This window comes from Neolamprologus multifasciatus, chromosome 13, assembly GCF_963576455.1.
Source record: "Neolamprologus multifasciatus chromosome 13, fNeoMul1.2, whole genome shotgun sequence".
NCBI lineage: Eukaryota > Metazoa > Chordata > Actinopteri > Cichliformes > Cichlidae > Neolamprologus > Neolamprologus multifasciatus.
The window spans coordinates 13,451,134-13,470,670 of NC_140451.1; the positions used below are offsets into that span (position 1 = coordinate 13,451,134).

The 19,537-nt window shown below is 42.1% G+C and overlaps 3 protein-coding genes across 5 annotated transcripts in view; 2 read left to right on the forward strand and 1 right to left on the reverse strand.

Moving 5' to 3' along the window:
- Positions 1 to 3,499, forward strand: part of LOC146505181 (mechanosensitive cation channel TMEM63B-like) — a 23,139-nt gene extending 19,640 nt beyond the window's left edge. For all 3 annotated transcript variants that reach the window (XM_085182062.1, XM_085182064.1, XM_085182065.1), the window contains one exon: positions 887 to 3,499. In XM_085182062.1, coding sequence (XP_085038188.1) covers positions 887 to 1,066 — 180 coding nt within the window. In that variant the 3' untranslated portion in view covers positions 1,067 to 3,499. The remainder of the gene's footprint in view (positions 1 to 886) is intronic.
- On the reverse strand, positions 2,318 to 11,629 carry LOC146505182 (uncharacterized). The gene has a single exon (XM_085182068.1). The coding sequence runs from the start codon at positions 11,510 to 11,512 to the stop codon at positions 9,818 to 9,820; it is 1,695 nt and encodes a 564-aa protein (XP_085038194.1). The 5' UTR covers positions 11,513 to 11,629; the 3' UTR covers positions 2,318 to 9,817.
- LOC146505183 (zinc transporter ZIP9) lies at positions 5,055 to 7,028 on the forward strand. The gene is made up of 7 exons (XM_085182076.1): positions 5,055 to 5,184; positions 5,357 to 5,462; positions 5,685 to 5,855; positions 5,951 to 6,019; positions 6,350 to 6,435; positions 6,519 to 6,653; positions 6,768 to 7,028. Exons 1-7 carry the CDS (start codon positions 5,089 to 5,091, stop codon positions 7,026 to 7,028), a joined length of 924 nt encoding a protein of 307 aa, XP_085038202.1. The 5' UTR covers positions 5,055 to 5,088.
- Positions 11,630 to 19,537: the final 7,908 nt, after the last annotated feature.

Here is a 19,537-nt window from a genome sequence, read left to right on the forward strand (position 1 = left end):
TAGTTTTAATGCAGAATTGTGCTTTTTCAGTGCATGTGGAGCAATGTTAATTTACAGATGAATTATGGATGGGGTGAGATTGTGAAGAACTTCACTACAGCAGGCTGTACAACCAAAATTATCTAACTTGCTTGATTTTGAAATTGATACTGTAGATATATCTGTTAGGAGGCTGAAGGGTGGCAGTGGCAGGTGCTAGTATTTTTAATGATGGCAAAACACATCCATATATGAAGACAAGATGCATGCATCAAAACAGAATCTGTTAAGAAACCTACCTATCCAAGACCACGATTGCCAAAGAGATATACTCCCGTTGTCCTCTGCATGTCCGAAGACATGCAGTTAGTGGGGTACGGTTAATCAGTAGGCTAGCGTGTTAGCACGGTGGTTAGCACTGTTGCCTCACAGCAAGAAGGCCCTGAGTTCAATTCCTCCATCAGGCAAGGGTCTTTTTTTTGTGTGTGTGTGTGTGGAGTTCTCCCCGTGTTTGCGTGGGTTCTCTCTGGGTGCTCTGGCTTCCTCCCACAGTCCAAAGACATGCAGTTAGTGGAGATGGGTTCATTGGAAACACTAAATTGCCAATAGTTGTCTATGTGTTAGCCCTGCGACAGACTGGCATACTGTCCTGCCTCTCGCTCTATAGTAGCTGGGATGGGCTCCAGCCCCGCCCACAACCCTGGCAAGGTTAAACAGAAGAGACAAAGGGAGTATTATCAGCATGCTTCTTGTTTAACAATACATTTCAGTTAAGGATAAACTAGGAAAAACACACATATGGTAGAACCTGTAGAACCAAGCCTTGAAAAAACAAAAAACCTTGTAGAGAAACATAAAGATGAGTACCAAACTGTAATACTCTTTTATTTCTGACTGTCCCCTACAGCAAATGTACATTGCTGAGGTACTACAAGAGCCAAATTCAGATGAGACTGGTTCTGGCAGCGGTGAGGACGACGGCCAGGGGTCCTCACAAGACGAGGAAATAATCAGTGTTGACAATGGCTTAAATGAAGCCTTTCAGTCTGGTGAGGACAGCCTAATTGATAATGAAGTGCGGCAATGATTGCACCTGGGAATAGAAAGCCAAGTCACTTTAGGAGCGCACTGAATGAGTGAATTAAATGAGGAACTGAACCAACAGTTCTCCGAAACATCTCATCCTCCTTGGGGGACCTTCCACTAACATAAGCACCCTGACCTGTCTACTAAGAATTAAATGGACTGTCGCACAAAGACTCTCACATTTCCTTTACTGGGCCTCGCCAGGCCGCATCCTATGTGTACCTACTGGAGAAGGAATCTACTCTGGCATCGAAAGGGTAGCAACATCTTCGTGCTCCTGACGCAACTGAGGCACACCCCAGTCGCTTTCTCTGGACCAATGGAAAGAAGACATTAATGCATAAGGAAATCATTGCCTTGTCTTGTAAGGGGAGTTACCTTGGTATTGCACCCGAATGACAGGACCAGTACGCTCCACTTTCACCAAGGTACTGCAGTATGGCATGCAGCTTCAAAAAGTGGAGAGATTTTTCCCATAATTGCTAACTGCACTAGATGTTTTCAGAAAATAAGCAGATTAGGAGAGATGAGCGCATGAGATGATGGGAGCAGCCTTTATGCCAGATAGTGCTATCAGTCCAGATGAGATGGTCTCACATGATTCTTCCAGTTCCATAGAAGCCTTGAAAAACTGGGGGGAAAAATGCTACTTAACACTCCAGGAAGCTTTGACACTGTACAGCTATTAAAAAAAAATCTCTGGATTTGTAAAATAGCCTTTTTCGACATGTATTTATTGGTAGGCATGGAGTTTTTAATGCTGTCATGCTTTATACACCCTTTAAGCTGTGGAAGAAGATAATTCATGTCTCGGCACACTACACTGATAATGATCTTAGTTTCTGGGTCTGAACCTTTTGTTGGGACTGCAGTTGGAATGCTGCTACTAATGGTGCCTCCAAATAAAAAGGGGGGAAACCTTTGCACGGTTGCTGCAGAAGGACCAGAGCTGAGAGCCTGTGGAAGTTCTAGCTATGAGGAAGGAGAGAAAGGCCTTTTTGGTTCCCCCTTCCCCAGGTCAGTTTTAGATGACGCTGCCTGTGCTTCTGTACGCGTTGTTCTCATTTCCTTTTTGTTTACGTTTTCATGTAAGTTGCTTGAAATTAAGATTTAGTTCAGCCGGCTGACATTTTTTTTCTTTTGTCCTGTCAGGCCCTCTTTAATGTCAATGTTTATGTAGACACTTTATCATGCCGATAGCTTATTTTAAGTTTCTGTAGTCAATGAGGAGAGATTAGGGGTGTAGACTATGTTCTTTTTTTCTTTGATAACACTAAATAATGGGCAAGATTTAACTATAACAGTTACAGATTTTTTTTTAGTGTCGTACTTGTCTTTAATAGGAAAGAGGGGATGTGAAGGAATCGAGTTTGACCCAGAAGTGTCTGGGTCAAACTCATAGACATGCTCTAAAAGACCACATTTGATCAAGAAATGCAGCAACTCTAATCAGAATACTTTAACAACATTGCAACACTACGAGCTACCCTATGAAATATTTATGATAAAAGGCAAAGCACAACTGCTGTCTGTTGACTTAATGATATGTGATCATATTAAAACATGTTTTGTACCAACTTTTGGAACCATAGACAAAATAAATGTTCACTAACTGATCTTCCACTTGTATGACTGATGGAGAAGGGCACACCTTGGTGTATTTGTACCACGTATAGGTTCATCATCATGGTACTAACAAGACAATTGTATGACACCGCTGATTCCTGTGCTCTTTGCATCACGATTAGGTGATTTAGTTTATTTTTGTTTTGTTTTTTTTAAATATACCTCTGAGCTGGCTTGAACTGTCTGAATGTGTCAGCACAGGTAATACATGTTTTCCAGTAACTCTAATCTCAGCTCAACTAATATTTCCACGTCTCCACTAAGCACTGGATGTAGTTAAATATATCATATTTGGTGAGATAAAGGTAGGATACGAGTGGTTCTGTATTTAAGCAACTTTAATGGGATGGTTCTCTCACTAAGCCAGATGTTTTATACTGTATTCAACCTTACTGCTGTCCAGCCCAGTGCTCTTGTATTTAATTTGCTTATAGATCTACGTTTGTTAGTCTCATGGTTTCAGTGATTTCTGTAATGATGGATTTTTCTTTTTTACTATCTTTGTAAGATCTGTGTAAACTTACTGCAAATAATGGGGTTGTATTTTTTTTTAAACAGCCGATCTCTAACGGAGGTTGTGGGCTTGTTTGTCTCTGCATCTCAAAAAGTGCACAGTCACAATGTTTTGTGTTTGTTCTGTTTGTGCTTTGCCTTTTTTAGGTTTAGATCATTCCAGATATTGAGAGTAACAATGGCATATCTCAACATTCGACTTACTCGTTTATCATTCTTTCCATTGGTCTGTCTGTACAACAGACATATTCTGTACTTCCCCTGAATTCATTCAACAATAAATGTGTTTAATCAGCTTAGTTGATGATAAGAGTTTCTGTTCAATCATCCAGTGGTAGAGGAATTTAAAGTAATATCTCTCTGATATTATAATTTTATTTTATTCAGGAGCACATGAAAGCTGAATTTGTGTTCAGTTCTATACAATCGGGGTTTTGCTGTTGCAGCTTTATTTGGTCAATTAGCAGCAGCTTCATTATTTATGCCTCACTAGTACTGGGTTGGACCCCCTTTTGCCTTCAGAATTGCTTTAATTCTTTGTAGCACTGATTTGGCAAGGTGCTGGAAACATTACTCAAAGGTTTTGGTCCGTGTTGACGTGATAGTGTTGTTTAAATTGATCAGTTGGTACCGAGGAGCCCAGAGTGTGCCCAAAAAATACACCTCCACCACCTCTGAGCCTTTGATACGAGACGGGATGGGTCCATGCATTCACGTTGTTTATGCCAATTTCTAACTCTACCATCCAAATGTTTCAGCAGAAATCAAGACTCGCCAGCGGGCAACTTTTTTTCTTCTTCTTCTTCTTTTATTGTCCAATTTTGGTGAGCCTGTGCAAAGTGTAGCCTCAGTTTCCTGTTCTTAGCTGACAGAAGTGACGCCCACTTTGGTCTTGTGCTTGCTGTAACGAGTGGTTATTTTAGCTGCTACTGCTTTCCTGTCAGCTCGAAGCAGCCCGGTCATTCTCCTTTTGAGTTCAGACATCAACAAAACATTTTCATTTCGAGAACTGCTGCTCACTTCTCGTTTTCTGACCATTTTCTGTAAACCCCAGAGATGGTTATTCAGCCATTTCTGAAACACTCAAACTAAAGCACCTTTCTGTCTCAATCTGTTTCTCACTTTTGAACTGTATGGCAGGCCAACACAGAAAATGACATTAAATATTTAATTAAATGTGTAGTGAATTAATTTCAATTGGAAATGAATAAATATTTAAATAATTAAACATCTGTTCATTTCATTTATAAGAATTATTTCCAATTTCAATGAATAATGAAATTTAATTTTTTAATTTGTATGTAATTTATTTTGGCACTTGTGGCCCTCTATACATTTTCTTGTTGCGTTTTACTCTCTTTTGATAGCGTGTTTTAATTGCTGCACAGTGCTTTGTAACTTTTATGTCAATGGCTATTATAATGGTGAACAATTGCGCAATCGAAGCCCTAAAAGATGCAATTAACGCCTTTGTAGAAAGAAAAGTTGGCTAATGTGTGTAACAGATGGGTTGTCCTACAGTGTAAGATGGGCGCGTAAAACTTCTCCAGAAAATATTTAACCCACCCTGTCAAAACCGGCCTGGGTTATGTTTAACTGGGGCACAGAGGAATGGAGTTTTGCTTCCACTCAGGTTGCAGTTCTCGCTGTCGGACACTTGGTGCTGCTGCTTGGGAAGCAGCTGTGTAGCAAACGAGGGGGGGCGGCCACGGCGGTGCGACGTGGAAAGGCAGAACAGCATTCTGGTGTTGTCTGATGGTAGAGATTAAACTCCAGCAACCCAATGAGAACGCACACCGTCCCGGATCTCAGTAGGAGCTAACGCTGAAATGAAAGCAAAGGGGCGAACCGGGTAAATACTTGTGTTAGGAAGAAGTCGTCGCCATGGACGGAGGGCTGATTATTACATTTATATCTGTGGCGATGTTTGTAGGCTCCTTGATCCTTGGATTCATCCCACTGTTGTTCAGACTGTCTGAGGTAAGTGATTTCCCACAGTCTTTGTTTATAGCGGACTGTCTGGATCTACTTCATCTTGTCTTATTTGTCGTGCCCTCATAATGCGCAAGGCTGTTGTTTTGGAAACTTGCTGAACAACTAGAACTTGTGAGGGGAATCTGTCATCTGCTGAAATCACGTGTCTTAACCCTAGAAAAGCCTGCAGTTCGTTTCCATCCTGGGGGCAGGTCTGCTGTGTGGGACAGCGCTGGCCATCACCATCCCAGAGGGGGTGGGTTTGCTGGAAGACTCGTGGAAAGGTGAGCAGGAAAGCTCAAACATGCACATGAAAACGAAGCAGAATGGTTGCTGTGCAAGCTTTGTGTTTATGTGGGTGTGCTAACCCACCAAATTTGCATGTGTTTGATTGTAGCCTCCAGACGATTGATGAGGCAGGTGGGAGATGAAAATGCTGCTCTCTGTAAAAACAACAAAAACAAGCTTATCAAAAGCTCTTTCTGTTCTTCATTTTCCGTCTCCAGCGTCATCCTCTGATGTGTCATCCGGTCTAAATTCCAGTAAAGAAAATGGGACACTTACTCACATGGCAGAGAGAGGCCCCCCACCTCGGTTCCTCATTGGGGTGGCTTTGACGCTTGGGTTCACCTTCATGTTTGTCGTCGATCAGATAGGAAGCTACCTTTCCACACGCGGCAAGTTGTCAGAACTCTCACGCCAGCTTTACATTGCAGAGCGTTGCCTCCACAGATTTGTTAACCACCTCAGCGTGTGCGATGTCTAATTTCAGACCAGACGACTTGTTTGTCCAACAGCGTCCACCTCACGGCCACGTTGGGCCTGGTTATTCACGCTGCAGGTACGTGACACAGCCAAACCTCTCCTCTGCATATTTATTCTCTTGCTTTTGCTTGAGACGCACTGTTTCGCTGGCTTCGAGGACACAGGGGTGGAAAGTTTACAAGGAAACGTTCCTTATGCCCCCGTGTGACTCGGCATGTGATTCTGCAGCACAGCCTGCAGGATCTAACTTTAAAGTTATTTAAACGGGGACAACCAAGCTTGACAGCAGTCACAAATCAAACAGCAATCATCCATGATGCAGATCTTAAAGACCGGAGACCCATACAAATCCCCATAAAAGAAGTAGCTGTACCATCACAGTAATAATCTCTTTGTTTGCTTTTAGCTGATGGATTTGCTCTGGGTGCTGCTGTGGCTACAGGTCAAGTGACCGTACAAGTTGTAGTGTTTTTTGCTGTGATTCTGCACAAGGTGGGAGAACGTCTCATTGAAATGAACAGATGTCTGGGTGACGAGCACGATGCCATTGACCGTCTTTCCCGTCTCCTGTTTAGGCGCCCGCCGCTTTTGGCTTGGTCTCCTTTCTGATGCACGGTGGCCTCCAGAAGAAGTTCATTCAGGGACACTTACTGGCCTTTTCAGCTGCAGCGCCTATAGTTGCTATTGCCACTTACTTCATATTACATGCAGTAAGAAAGCACAATCTGACAGTCGTGTCTGCTTGAAAGGAAATTCATTAAATCCCAGTGACTAGACGGTTGCTGGTTCTGAATTATTTAACTTGATGTGTGCTGTGTCTGCAGTCTGGAAGCTCATCTGAGAATCAGCTCAGTGCAACAGGAGTGGGAATGCTCTTCTCAGCGGGGACGTTTCTCTATGTGGCCACGGTGCATGTTCTCCCTGAGATCAGCAGCAGCAGGACTGATGAGCTGCCCTTGGACTCCGAGCAGCAGTCTGGAGCCGAAGCCCACCAGCAGAGACACTTGGGGCTCCTGGAGAGCCTCACCCTCATCATCGGTGTGGGGCTTCCGATGTTGCTGGCCCTCGGACTGCACGATGACTAAAAGAAAACATGAGGGCAATTTATTTTAAAAGGGGGTGAAAGGAAAACTCTGAGCACCTGTACTGTATGCCACAATGATCGGAAGACAAAATGGGCTTTGACAGAGTCTACCTTGGTCCTCTTATTTCAGTGTAACTTTGTGCCAGGCTGTTGTTTGGGTGTCATATGGCTTTCCGGGAGGTGATACAGAATCAGGTAACTAATATCTTTTCATAGCTGAATTGAGTTTCCATTCAGAGAAAGCAGAAACAGTTCTCATTTGTTTCCATGGTCCGCTGAAGGCATGTTGAGGTATTAAATATCCCGAAAGGTGAATAGATTTACAGGAACAACCAAATAATTCGATACTCTCTCACCTAGAAAATAAGGTCTCTAGGGCGTACACTTTATATTATTGTATTTTACGGCTAAGAGTTTGAAAATATGGCCGGATTTTCAGATTATAAATGTGCAATAATACAAACTACAAAGGTTTTTTTTATAATGTTGTTTGTCTGAGTTGGTTTATGGTGGGGATCGTGTCGAGTGAGAGGCAGCCTGGACAGGTTACCATCTGTCTGCTGTCACAGAGGCACAACCAACTGTTCACACTCACAGCTGCAGCTAACGCTAATTTAGAATGATCTCTCTGACTCAGCATTCATGCTTGTGCAGTGTGGAATAAGGCTGGGACAAAACCAGGGACACGCGGAGAACATCCAAACACAGAAAAGGGGCAAAAGTTTGAACCTCTCAATGTGAAGTGATAATAACTGCAGCCAAATGAGGAGACCAACCGGTAAACTGGTCCAGCAACTCTCATGTTAGGTGATACGTTAGACGGAGACGGGTTCCTGGCAGCAGGTGAGGTACGTATCAAGAACTATCAAGCAGATTCTGGAGGTTACAGATGTTTTACTGACTCACTGCCACTTAGAGCAATATTTACCTTTTACTTTCCTTCCTTTCGTCTTTCAGCTCCTTTAGTGTGTGCAACATGTGAAATATTGAAACACGTGAAATGTCTTCTGGTTTTATAATGGCTTATTTATTTACTTGATTCTTTTTTGTTTTTGTCACACAACGCTGTAGATTGCAGCATCGACTGACCTAAAGCTTGTTTGCTTCTTATGTTTAACGTGTGGAGCAGAATTCCCCTTTTAACAGCTACACTAAATATCTTGAGATTGGTTTACTATAGAAAAACTATGAAATTAAAATTTAAAGTTAAGATATTTTACACTTAAATTTGTCCTTTATTCATTAAGCTCTAAACACAGTTCATGTATGAACCCATATGAAAACACATGCACAGGTTAGAGACCAATTAGATTTCCATAAATGTAACCCATCTGCTCTACAAACCTTTGGAAGTGACCACAGAAGACATGACAAAGGAGCATTAGCCAAAAGGAAGGTTTTTGGGTTTATAAATGACAGGCCACCAAATACCCTGATTCAACCAAGGACTTACATTTTAACTACTTTAAAAAAAAAAAAAACATCTTTGTCTTTAAGGATGCCTTAAATCACTGTCTGTGGTTGATGCTGTCCAGTGTTGCTTATTTAATTTTTGTTTCAGTCTGATGAATATTGATCGACTCCTGTTTCCTCCTACTGGTGGAAAATTCCACTCTGACCCTCGGTGGAAGCTTGCCATTGGTGGAACACCACTAGAAAAAAATCCAGTGTTTTTATGAACTCCCTGATCAGGGCTCATTTGCTGGAATTTCTTTTGTTTTTAAGTTGAATACCATGCCATGAAAATAAAGATTTCTTTGATATTGTCTGAAAAGAGAGTTCCTTGAAGTTCTTTGATGATTTGTCCTACATGTGACCCCAATTTGAAAACAGGAAGTGCTCCCGTTTACAGTTCATGTAATTATTAAAAATGTGACATACATGACCACGCTGCTAATGGTGAAATCAAACATCTGTTATGGCCTAGCATTAAAGTGATACAGCGTTGTTCTGTTTGAATCTTGCACGTAATAAAAATCTTCAAGTGGTATAAAGATTTTATAACACACTAGCAGTAGTCAGACTAACAGGAAAACGGGCAACACCGTGGTCTAGCAAACATTAACTCTGGCCTCTCGTGTCTTCATAGCTCATTCAGAGCATTGCAGTAGGTCTGCACTTTGATTCCTTTCCAACCTCTGCAGACTATCCCCTCCCCTCTCATTTGCAGTCTACTAACAGCTAAACGCTCTAGCCATCAATCTTTAAGTGCCGGATGGTTATATTTGTTGTCACTAGTTGAATGTGGGTTGCATATCATGTGTTACTACACAATCGATCTCATCTCAGGCTTAAGAACTAGCCAGGGGTCAAATATAAATGAATACACTGTTGTGAAGTACTGAACACAAATGGTTGAGGAAACACAATGGTGCCTGTAAAGTTTACCCTGACAGGAGGTCACTCAGAGGTCTTGCTGATCTAAGCAGTTAACCTCAACTAAATAAAATGAAATGAACCCGTTTGGAAGTCTTTGAAACTGTATCCCAGCTACTGCACTCTATCAAAGAAAAAGTTGACTTTTTGGATTATTAAAATCACCAAATGTTCGTGTGTCTGTCATTACAATGGACAAAAATGATTTTTTAAGAACAGCTCTGATATGATGTTCAAGGGCCCTTGCATCTCGGAGACCATTTATAATGAGTTTAAATTCATTTACATTCAAAGTGCAGATAACAGTGAAGTGTCTGAGTATTTCTGAGTCTCTGGAGATATTATTTGACTGCAGATCCTTTTCTAAGCAGCTCTGGGTGAGTGTACAGGTGCAAAACCGAGTCTGAATAGAGTTCACAGATTCATGCGGTTTAAAGACGCAGTCAGCTGAGCCTCAAGCGCCATCTGATCAAAGGTCCGGCTGTGCGTCTGCTGCCTCACTCTCTCCCTCATGTGAAAGGAGGCCCGAGCCAGCCTCTGTGCCTCCTCCTGTATCTGCTCTCGCTGCCTTCTCAGCCGCTCCCTCTTCTGCTCCTTTGTGGAGATGCAGCTCTCTCTGACTCTCCTCGCCGCCTCCTCCTCTCTCTGTAGTTCCTCTCTGAGCCTCTGGTGGCAGAGCTGCCTGTGTTTGTTGTTCTGTCGGGTTTGCTGAGCTTTGCGTCTGTGCTGCGCTGAGGCGTGCAGGGCGGCTCTCTCCATGCGTCTCTGGCTCAGCTGGACCAGGATCTGCTTGTGTGTGAGCTGCTGGACGCTCTGCAGCTCGGCCCTCAGCTGCACTCTTTGACTCATCTCCTCCTCCCGGGCAGCCCGCTCCCGAAGCTCTTCGAGTCGTGCCTCTACAGACTTGGCACGCCTTTCGCAGGAGTGCTGCAACTTCTTCTCCAGTGTGCTCCTCCTCTGCGCCTCCTCTTCCTCCCCCTGCAGCTCAACCTGGTGTTTCAGCAAGATGTGTCTCAGCAGCTCTTTATGGTTTTCCTTCTGCATCCTCTTCCGCTCCCCCTTCTCCTTCAGCATCTTGCTCCTCAGGACCTTCTCCTCCTTCTCCGCTGCCACCTGTCTCTCCCTCTCTCGCTCCCTCTTCCCCGCCTCCTCCTTCTCGCTCAGCAGCTTCTCCTGGTAGCGTTTGCGCTCTTCCGCCTCCTTCTGTGTACCCTGCATCTTTGCCCTGCGGTACACTTCCACCTCCTCTTTTAGCCTTCTCCATCGGTCTTCTTGCAGCAGCACCTCCTGCTTAAGCCGTTCTGCTTTCTCTTTTTCTCGATGCTCCCTCAGCTTCCTGCGGGCCTCCAGCTCCTCGTTCCAGCGTTTCATACTCCGCTTCAGCTTCTTCCTCCTCTTTTTTTCTGCCTGAACTTGCTGGGCCTCCTCCTGCCTGCGGGCCTCCTGTCGCTCCCATTCCTCCTGCTGGCTGAGCTTCAAACGAGCCTGTTCCTCCTCATGCTTCACCAGCATCAGAGCAGCTATCTTCTGGTCTCTCTCCGATACTGTGACACACATCTGCTTTTGGATGCTCTTGGTGAGCCTCTTCAGCTTCTTCTCGGTAGCTGGGGAGTGTATGAGGTCTCCCAGGTTGAAGCTGCACAATGTGCTCCTCTCTGGATCCCTTTTACTAGGAGCAGAGCAGGAGGACCTGCTAACAACCTTCTCTTCAGAGCAGAGATCTGCATAGGGCATTTCTGTTGAGCGCTCTTCCAGTCTGGTGTCAGGCAACACCTCCAAGCCTGAGGCTTTACTGCTGCATGGCCGCCTGTCACCGGCCGCCTGGATAATCCTCCGCCGTTCCTGGCCACACTTTTGTAAAGTCTTCAGCCTCTCCTTTTCATAAGATTCATGCACGACTCTCATTGTCTCAAACGGCGTGTCTTGTCGCTCAGCAATGAAGTCGTTTAGAGATTTAATTAGAAGCTGAACCGGTTTTACACCCAGCCGAGCGCAAGACTCAAGCGAGCGAGGGTTCGTTAAGACATGTCGGTTGCTCTCTGCTCCGGGAGAGTCGAAGTTATTCAGGTCCAACTTAAGCACAGGGGAGCTGCACCTTAGCTCCTCCATCCTAAAACTAAAAAGCTAAATTAATGGATGCCAGATACGGAGGTCCTGAGGCTCACAGGTGCTATACCGAGCAGCGCTTCCGCACGGTCTGCAGCACAGAGAGGTCAGCAGGGGATTAGCTACTTCCTCGCAGACAAATAACAGTCGGTATCTCATTAACCGTCTTTACCTCAGCTGTGAGCAATGACAGGCCGAATATAAACAAAAAAACAACTTTATTTAAGCAGACGGGAACATGTTAAATAAACGCTTGCAGTCAAGCATGGATTTAAAAGTCTGTTGAGGTTTACAGGGATTTATTTATGCACAGATCACTTAGGATCCCACCAGAGTTTCATTCAGGTTTACTTTCCCTGGATCATTGCAACGTCTTGATTTTTTTTTCTCTTTTCCAGTCTCACTGGTCTGTTGCGTGACCCTGCTTCAGCCAAGCTTTAGCTGCTGCCACAAACTAAAATCACCACCATGTTTATCAAAAGAGAAAGGTTTTAAAATGCTAAACTATATATAACTGGGACTCGGATGCGTGGCTCATGGGCTTTTGAATTTGCTGTTGCTGTTTGCTTTTGATGAGTTTAAATGATTATATATCCCTGCGTCACTGTATGTATGACAATGCAGTTTATCTGCAAAATAACAAGTGTTGTGGGATTTCTCTTTAGCGTATTGTCCTTTAATGTATTGTCTTGATGAAATGCTTTCATGTTACTTAGTTTAGTATGTCTGGTTCACACCTCATTCACGCTGGGAAACAGACGGTGAGAAACTGGTGAATGTCTCCCAGGAGACGGAAGCTCACACAGGAAGACTTGACCCCAGAGTGGGGAAGATTCACACAGGTGATAGAGAGTTTTCTGTTTAGAGCCAAGGTGTGAACTGCAACTGTAAAAGCCTTTTGTTCTGTGACAGTGTTTAAAAGGGACCTGAACTGTTCATTGTCAGAGACGACTTTCAGTGCCCCCTGACTGACGTCTCTCCTCATGCATGGGAAATAAAGTGTTGGGTTTTAACTGCTCATCGTGTCTGCAGGCTTTGTTAATAAATTTCCACAACACAAGTAAGGAAAGCTCAAATAATTATTATGGAGTGAAAAGAACAATGTTTTCCAACAAAATACAGCCAAAACTGAAAATAGCATGACCTAGACCTACTTAGATCAAGTAGAAATACATTAGAGCTATTCAGGTTGCTCATCCAGCAGTGCTGGGTTCTGTAAGATTAGATTTTGAACTTTTTATTGTCTTTATACATGTTGACTTATTTAGTTTTTAATTTTTTATTTGGTTTAGTTGTTTTTGTGAGTTGTAACATGGACTTTTTGATTTTGAAGAATATAGGAGATTTTTATATTTTGTGGTAAATACACCACAGTCTGAATAAACATCCCAGAAGGCATTTTGGATTGGGTGCTGTCATAAAATACTCATTTTCCCCTGAGCAAAAGGTTATCCTTAACAAGACTCATTCTTTCTAGTTTGCCAGGTAGGTGCCACTTCCTCTTTGTTCTGCGTTCACATACCAAGCTATAAATGTGTGCACCTGTCTTATTTTATTGAATCTCTAGCAGACTACCCATTGTTATATTATTCACTTGCATTTTGGTTCTTAATTCATAATGACATGTAATGCTGCATTAGCTAAAAGCATTTCATGGACTCTTGTGCATTAAAAAAATAAAGTAAAAACATCCCAATAAATAATTAATTACATATCTTTAAAAATAACATATTTGTATAGGGTAGACTGGGGTTGGTTGTCACACTTTTTACCGTTACATGAAGTTGCAGAAGTTCCCAGGATCTTTTAAAAGACAACCAGTCTATTAGTAGATTTTTCCAACAGATAACCTGAGCAATAGTAAGCAGGTCAGTGTAAATATGTAAGAGAAAACCAAATGATGAACTCCATTTTTAAAACATAAAAAGTCCACTTAAAAACCAGAGAATCTGCAAGGACCTACCCAATCTGCAATCAATACAAGAGAGACTGATGCTTTTCCTTGAAAATTTTATTCAAAAAGCAAACAACACAGGCTGGTCGGTATAAAGCGCTAATGCTACCGAGTCATGTGCAAAGTGTTAAGTCCAATGTGTGACACACCTATCATTGAGACACATATTTTACTACAAGAGCAGTAAATGTAGGTCAGAGTAAAGAGAAACGTCACAATCTTAACCATCTCCATTTTTTAAAATTTGAACTCACTTTTTATATAAATAAAATACATTTATTTAAACATGTATCTGTGCAAACTTGTAAGTAATTTCAAACAGAATTTCTATTATTACGTGACCCCACCCAGGGGGCTACAGCCGACACTTTGGGTACCTCAGCTACAATTAAAAAAAAGACAAAAAGCTGGAGTTATTCTGTGTCTTTATGCTGTCAGCTGCCTCTTCTTCTCTCATTCTCCCCCCTCCCTCTCCTGCTGCTACTTCAATCATGAAACTGATCAATGATCAGCTGATCAGCGTTTCTGCCGCAAGTCCCGTCTTTCTTGCTTGTTTATCTCCCGCTTTGCGCCAGAAAGAGGAAACTAGTGGAGGTCGCATTAAACAGCAGAAGCGCCTTTAAACTTGATAAGCTGTTGTTAGAATTTATTTAATATTACTTTCTAGTATCAGCTGATGTTTGTTGGAGCCACAGACGTAAAAGCTGCTGGTCATGATGTCGGTTTGATTATCTGGTGAGAGGGAAACATGAAGAAGAAACCAGGAGATGTCCTTACTGAATCATCAGAGCTGAACAGGTGATGGAGAAATAGGTTTACCTTTTAGGTGACATGAATGGGTTGAAGGAAAGCTATGAACTGTTTCTGAGAGACAACTTACACCAGGATCCTTTTCTATGTAGCTGACAGCTGGTAACTGTGCAGGGGTGGGTCTAGCAAAGCTTTGACATGGGGCCAGGTAGAGCATTAACAGGGAAAGGGGGGCACAAAGAAATACTTTTCTTTCTTATTCTCATTTAAAATTTCTAGCTTTTAACAAATAATTATCCAAATCTTACAACCAAAGTTTTCATCTGATGTCAAATGTATAGAAATCCATTATTGTACATAGTAAGTTTTTTTCAGGGTCCCAACATAATTTCTTCAGAAGAAAGTACTGTACATGATGCCAGTATTTTCCCACATTTTCTAGATACTGTACCAGTACTTTGTGTAAAATGCCATCAAAAAGTCAGTTAAGTTTTATTCTTTCTCACCTGTCTTTCTGTCTCCTTTCACTTTTTAAAGGTTGCCATGTTAGGAAACATATTTTGCCCTGCCATGCTGTTTATTGATGTGGTAAATAAATAGTTTATGAAAATATCACTAAATCTGTCATTTATTATTTTTAATATTCAGTAATGGTCATGTCTCACCTCTAGTCTTCTCTGTCTTAATTTCAGGTTTCCACCATATGTTTGTCCCAGTCCAGCCCTGCCCATCAGTATTCTTCATTCTGCTCTGCAGCAATGGTCACAGCCCATAGAAATCCACTGATGTTCAGTGAGTCCCTTTGATACATATTTAGACCTGACTTAGGGGTGAATTTGCTGGGATTGGTGACTATGTTGCATGTTTTGAATAATCTTACTCAGAGTAGACTTTTGGTGTAAGCTGATAGTGAATGAAAAAAAGATAAAAAGCTGCTGTGGTTTTAATTTTCCAAGAGAGGTAATGCACACAGTGCAGAGACAAGCGCACGGGGGATATCCAAATTCTAGGAAGGCAGCCTGCTGCTGTACACAGGCGGATTCTTCTCAGTCATAGTTCTTAACAACTTGGCTGTTTTCTCAAATCACACAAAGAGTGCTGTTCCCATTCTGGGAAGTCTACTCATTGGTGTAGGCAGCTCTTCAAATTATAAGTAGCTATATATGAGCAGCTATATTAGCTTTGACTTAACATATGTTAAATAGTATACTTTCCTGTTTTAAAATTTATGATGGCTCAAAATTCAAACCTTACAAATTAAAACCCTGAATCATCACCACTTGTGTGAACTACAAGGGTGCCATCATTTTTCTTTTCAATCCATTAAGTGCTACATTTTACACACTGAGCAAGAAAGGAAGTAAGCTCTTCATGGTGACCCCAGAAATTTTAATGTATCACTTTCTAGCATACGGCTGACACTGCTCGACATCTTACAGTGCAGTATAAGAGTCCCGCCACAAGGAGACACTAAAGGCTTTCAAACCAACAGTTTCTGCTTCCAAAGCGGCGGCACAAATGTTTTGCTTTGGCACCAGCTTAAACAATTGAGTTGAATTACACAAGTTATTCATATTCAATAAACCTGTGAAATTTGTGTTGATAAAATATGATGAAACATGTTTTGGTGAAGTAATTTGAGCTCTTGGAATATTTTAATCCTTCACAATTTTCAGATCAATCCATTTTTAATATTAGACAAGAATGTCTAATATTAAACGGCAGTTTTCAAGGGGAAAAAGCTATCCAAACATACTTGGTCCTATATGAAAAAGTAATTGCACCGAAAACCCGATACCTTGTGTGTCACCTCTGACACCAAGAACTGCAGCAAGCGTTTGGTGCTAGAGGTCACATTTTGAGTTTGTGAAGATATTTAAGGTAGACACACATAGTTAGCGGCAGGTGTGTTGTTGATCGGGAGGAAGCAAACAGTTTGTGACCTCTGTGCTGCTATGTTCAATCCTGGAAATAAAGAATCTGAAGGACAAGATGAGTAAGGCTGGAGTTATTGGACTGTATCAAGTTTAATAAGTTCATGCATACCAGTGACATCGCGTCACCCCCGCCAACGAACACCCCAGTGGCTTCAAGCCTAGGCTTAGCCTCTACAGGAGAGCTTTCAGCCATGAAAAGTGTGTCCATCACAAGCCCACCACCATGATCTTGAGGCAACAATCGTGAACACTGATCTTAACTGAGAGTGTTGGATGTCCTCATTGTTGCAGAGCACATGGACAACATACTCACCTGGTTCTGTGGGCCAGCAGCACATGTCACACCATCCATCACCCTTGTCATCACATTCAATCTTGGTCTGAGAGAAACCTGAAGAGAAATAGAGCAACTTCAGAGAAGAATCTCATGACATATATATGTAAATATTAGGGGTTGTTACGGATTCAAATATTGGGAATGGATACAAGAGGAAAACCAAAATAACAACACTGGTCCGGCCGGGTCAAGTCAAACGATGATTTAATGAACACACGCGTGGGAGATGGACACCATACAGCAGACAGCATCAGATCTCGAAATGGTGGAGCCTTGATCAAACTCTTATAGCCTCTAGTGGCCCCCACCTAATCATAAAAGCCTAAACATTCACATTCTTTCTCTCACACAGCGCCTAAGCTACAACCTTGGCTCCCTGTTTATCTGCTCCTGCTGATGGGGCAGAATGCTCTGTTCTCTTCTAATCAGACAAATGAGACGATGACTTTCTGTGAACAATATTTTCTTATAACTCAGCAGTATAATGCATCACAAAACAATATCATTCATTCACAAAAAATCAACAGTCTAATATAATGCAAATCAGTTTACCAAATGTAATAGTTATCACCTTCTTCTAATTCAGGAGCATAATGCAAACTAAAACTACATAATAATTCACAATCTTTAATTAGGGGTCTAACATAGCATAAAATAATATCATAATCCCACAGGGTGCAACGATACACAAAATTCACGGTTCGGTTCAGTTCGATACTTTGGTGTCACGGTTCGATATTTTTTCGATACAAAAAAAAAAGTTCATGCCTTTTTAATTTGTCATTTATTAAATTTTCACGGCACATTCTGCACCATATCTCTGTGCGTTCATCATTTGTTTGAAGCCAGCTCACCTCCTGCAACCACTTTTCCGAGAATACGGGCTTCTTTTGTGGTTCGGACTCCTTCTGACATTTCTTTGGAGGCGGAGGTACATCACAGTAATTGCTTAAAGGAGCTTCTTCGACATCTTTAAGAGTTCTAAACAAATGTCTGTCCTCCTCCAGAAAATCTTATGTACGCAAACACAAGTTGCAACTTCTTATCTTGTGCGTGTTTTTTATTTTGACAGCGAATGCGCACCTGCGGACCACTTATGTGCAGCCCTGGTTATTTAGCTTGTCATATTGCAGCCACAGAAATTCTTTTGTCCATGAAACCATAAAGCTGCACTTTCTTTTTGCCTTATAGACTGATTTGTCATAACTTTTCCGTTTTGTGGTAAGCTTTTCTTTGGCTGTCACTTCTTCACCCTGACTTGTCTTATTTGGCTCAGCAGAACTAAAATATATATCCTGCTGCTTTTACACACGCACTCACATGACGCTCAGCGATTCTCTGCGCGATCAACCTCTCACATGTTTAAGCTGCAGGAGATTTCACTTGTCACGTTTGCATAGTAAGCTAACGATTGATAAGACGATGTCAGAGGAATTGGTGCGCAAATTATCATCACTCACCAATCAGTACTGTCGCTCTCTATACACAGTTCACGCAATTGCAAAGTGAAAGCAAAGAACAAGCGCAAATTCAAACGCGATTTCAACATGTCACATTGACAGTGGCTCACTGATGCCAATGACATAATTACCCAGCTACATTTCTGAAAGAATGCAAAAGCATTGACATAGATTTTTCCTTCCTACGATAGGCCGACGGGCAGGGCAGAGAGATTTTGGTAGCCCGACTGGAAAAATCGCTAGCGATTTTGCGAGCCCTGTATCTGATTGAGGAATCACTCATCTTTGGAAAAGAGAATTTATTACAGAGAAATGGCTCTTTCCAAAATAAAAGCTATACTATACGCTTCTTCTGGGCTATATTCTCAGCAGCATATTAAACATATCAGGTCCCCATGAGGAGAATCGTGTGCTAACGGCTGTCTAAATGACTCGGGTAAAGTTTGTAGCATGCCTGCTTGTTGTTTTTCTCTGCTTCCACTTGTCTTTGCACTAGGATGATGTCAGCATAAATGTGCAGTCATATTCGTTGTGTTCCCACTAGTGCTGTCAGCGTAAATCTCATTGAAATGACGTTAACGCCACAACACGGCAAATCTCCGTTAACGAGCTACCGCGGATCGTCCCGTGCGTGGGGCTGGACGGCCAACACGTTAACGAGCTAACTGCGCTAACACACTAGTTCCCACCCATGTAATTGAGCATTGCGTGGCACATCCAACATACTGTTTTACTTTAGTCCATGACACGATTACCTTCAGGGTCATACTTCACATGAAAACCAAAATAGTTCCAAACGCCAGATCGGAATGAGGGTGGGGGAGGTTCAATTTGCCATGTTGCAAGGAGAGCTTAACTTCTGTCTGGCTAGCTTGGCTGTGCTCAGTGAATCTGCGTTCGATTACTCCGCCTAGGCTGCACTGTCGAGCGCAGATCCACTGAGCGCTCAACACAGACAGCACCGTCAGAAGGAAAGTTGATAAAATAAATTAAAAATTTTGTATTGTTTGATACATATGCATACCGAACCGAAAGCACTGTATCGAACGGTTCAATATCGATACGAGTATCCCCCTAGTATATATATATATATATATATATATATATATATATATATATATATATATATATATATATATATATATATATATATAAAACTATATATATATATAAAACTAGACTTTATGTATATTATGTAAGGTGTGGATATATAAATATATGTACAACTCTGTGTATATATGTTTATGGACAGGCATGCAATGTAGTGACAAGGATTGACAAGAACTAATATTGCATAATAGTGCACATAAAAGCTACTACTAATATGGTGTATTGTAGGCTGCAGGTACTTTGTTGTGAGTCTGACAACGATTGGAAGGACAGACCTTCTCCTGGTTCTCTCTTGTCTCCTGAATCTCTCCTGGTTGGGGGTTGGGGAAGGGTATATTTGCACAACAAAAGCAGGAGAACAATGGAGCTGAAGGCCTCTCAGCGGGGTGCTAGGAGGTGTTAGGTTGAGGGGAATTTACACAAATTTGCGCAGGGTCAGTAAATCTAGTCTATCAGACACAGGCTTTAAGCAACCATGAG

Coding starts and splice junctions, on each gene's coding strand:
- LOC146505183 (XM_085182076.1), top strand. CDS start 5,089: ATGGACGGAGGGCTGATTATTACATTTATATCTGTGGCGATGTTTGTA. Junction 5,463..5,684: donor GCTGGAAGACTCGTGGAAAG/GTGAGCAGGAAA, acceptor TTCCGTCTCCAG/CGTCATCCTCTGATGTGTCA. Junction 6,020..6,349: donor CCTGGTTATTCACGCTGCAG/GTACGTGACACA, acceptor GTTTGCTTTTAG/CTGATGGATTTGCTCTGGGT.
- LOC146505182 (XM_085182068.1), bottom strand. CDS start 11,512: ATGGAGGAGCTAAGGTGCAGCTCCCCTGTGCTTAAGTTGGACCTGAAT.